The 2,106-nt window shown below is 59.5% G+C and overlaps 1 protein-coding gene across 2 annotated transcripts in view; it reads left to right on the top strand.

Annotated features, from left to right (window-relative positions):
* The first annotated feature begins 1,019 nt into the window (after nucleotides 1-1,019).
* Nucleotides 1,020-2,106, top strand: part of SRGAP1 (SLIT-ROBO Rho GTPase activating protein 1) — a 353,136-nt gene continuing 352,049 nt past the window's right edge. For both annotated transcript variants that reach the window (XM_006154138.3, XM_006154137.3), the window contains exon 1: nucleotides 1,020-1,996. In XM_006154138.3, coding sequence (XP_006154200.1) covers nucleotides 1,930-1,996 — 67 coding nt within the window. In that variant the 5' untranslated portion in view covers nucleotides 1,020-1,929. The remainder of the gene's footprint in view (nucleotides 1,997-2,106) is intronic.

Genomic DNA, 2,106 nt, shown 5'->3' with positions numbered 1-2,106 from the left:
TTTCCCTCCTTAAGGTAGTCATCCTTCGAATCCAGTTCAAATACTGCTCCTTTGTGAATTTACTCACCAAACCTCCTATACAATCCAATTTTCCTTCCTCAGAGCTCTGAAAACTGGGAGTATTTCTCTTTTATAGAGCCATTGTATTGCCTGTAGGTATTTATTTCTACAAAAAGAGACTGTGAGATCCTGTAGGCCAGGGTCCCCAATCTCTGAATCCCTGGTTCTTGGCTTAGTGTTTAGCTCCCAGTAATAACTCGGGAGTTTATTGCTGGTTTCATGAATGAATGATCAAAGTGTAGACCTCCCTGCTTTCTTCAGATCTTGCAGGAAAAACATGTTAATACTGGGTGCGCCTTCAGACAAGTAAGGCCCACAGTATGAGAGAGGAGCATGAAAGGAGGAAGGATTCCGAGAGGTAAATGTGTAGCAACATCCAGGTGTGACCTTCTCCCAAACAAGACTTCCACCACCCCAGCTCCGGGAACTACTTCTAGGATGGAGAGGAAGATAGTGATCAAGATGTGCTTTTCTCTGACTCGATTGAAGAGCTGTGCCCTCCTTTGACTTGTCAGGTCGTTCACAATCCAGTGTTCGCTTTTCTACTAGGGTTCAACATCTCGGTCTCATCCCTTCCTATTATAGTGACATCCAAATCTGGACTTGCCTACTGGATTCTGGGGAGAGCCAGAGCCCCAGTCCTCGGCCCAAGACGATTTCTCTGGTCGGGAAGGGTTTTTCCAGCTGCTGGGACCGCAACCCTGGCCAGCGCGCGGGGCTGAGCTCCACTCAGGGGGACCCAGGAGGCACCGCCCACGGTCGCCTGGGCGCGGCGCGCGGGGCCGGGCTGCGGTTGGCCACAAGAGGCATCCATCTTCCCGGACGAACCCGGCGTTTCCTCACCGGCTTGGGCGGGGGTGAGGGCGGAGAAGGTCACCGGGAAGACTTGCGCTGTCCACTCCGTGAGCCCTGCCCCGCCTCGCCGATCCCGGAGCGCCGCCCAGGCCGCGGCAGCCCACAGATCGCTCGCTGGGCGCCCGCGAAAGCCGAGTGCGCGCCGGTAAGTTTGCGGCCGCCGGGGGCGCGGCTGCCCGGGTGTGCGCGAGTGTGCCTGTCGCCGGCGGCCTCCTGGGGGCAGCAACGCAAAGCGGGACGCGGAGAAAGAGACAGCCTCGCACACGGTGGCCAAGGAAGCAGAGGCCCCTCGCGGTGCCGGCTGTGGAGACCTAAACTCCGCTGAGGCTGCGCCCAGGGCGCGTTCGAGTGTCTCAGCAGCCACCCTCTTGCCAGCAGAAGGGACTCGCTTGAGGGTGGCGATTCCTTTTGCCTGCCCTGGAGGTAGTAGCAGCGCTTGCCGGAGGAGAAGCGGCGACCACCAGAGCAGCATCTTCAGCCCGGGCGGGACCACTGCGCGTCGGAGCCGGCGGCTGCAAGCAGGAAGGGAGGGTCGCGGCGCCCGAGCTGGGCGCGTTCCTCCGCGCCCGCCCTTCGCAGCTGGCCCTGCCCCGGGCGCCGGGTGCGGGTCTCTAACAATGGTGTGGAGCGCCGGCGCAAGCCCCGCGTCCGCCCAGCGGTCGTAGAGGAAGTGGCCCGACTCCCGGTGGGGTGGGCAGGGAGACGCCCCCCACCGCTCGCTCGCTGGAGTTTGACTGCGCGACCCGCCTCTCCGGCCCCGAGCCCAGGGCTCCCCTCGGGATCACAGACGGCAGCTCCGTCCCGAGAGTATGGTGCCGGCGCCCGGGTTAATCTAGTCTTGTGCTCGCCTCTTTTTTTCCTCCTCCTTCTCTCCCTCCTTTTTTCCCCTCCTGTGGGTGCTGCCTCTGGGTTCCTGGCGTGTGGGAGTACAACTCTCCGCCTTAACCAAGGAGACCGGTTTGCAACCACTGAACAGAACTTGCCCATTGAAAGCAAACCCGGAACAGCTGGATAATGTCCACCCCCACCAGATTCAAAAAGGACAAAGAGATCATAGCCGAGTATGAAAGTCAAGTCAAAGGTAAGGATGGGAGCGGCTGCCTTGCTCCTTTTGTGTGCGTTCTTGTCATTGTGCTGGTGGAGTTTCGTTTGGAACTTGGGGTCTGGAGGAGGTGGTGAGGAACACAGACA

The sequence above is a fragment of the Tupaia chinensis genome, unplaced genomic scaffold, assembly GCF_000334495.1.
Source record: "Tupaia chinensis unplaced genomic scaffold, TupChi_1.0 Scaffold000395_1, whole genome shotgun sequence".
NCBI classification, from domain to species: domain Eukaryota; kingdom Metazoa; phylum Chordata; class Mammalia; order Scandentia; family Tupaiidae; genus Tupaia; species Tupaia belangeri.
This window is presented reverse-complemented; position numbering and strand designations above follow the sequence as displayed.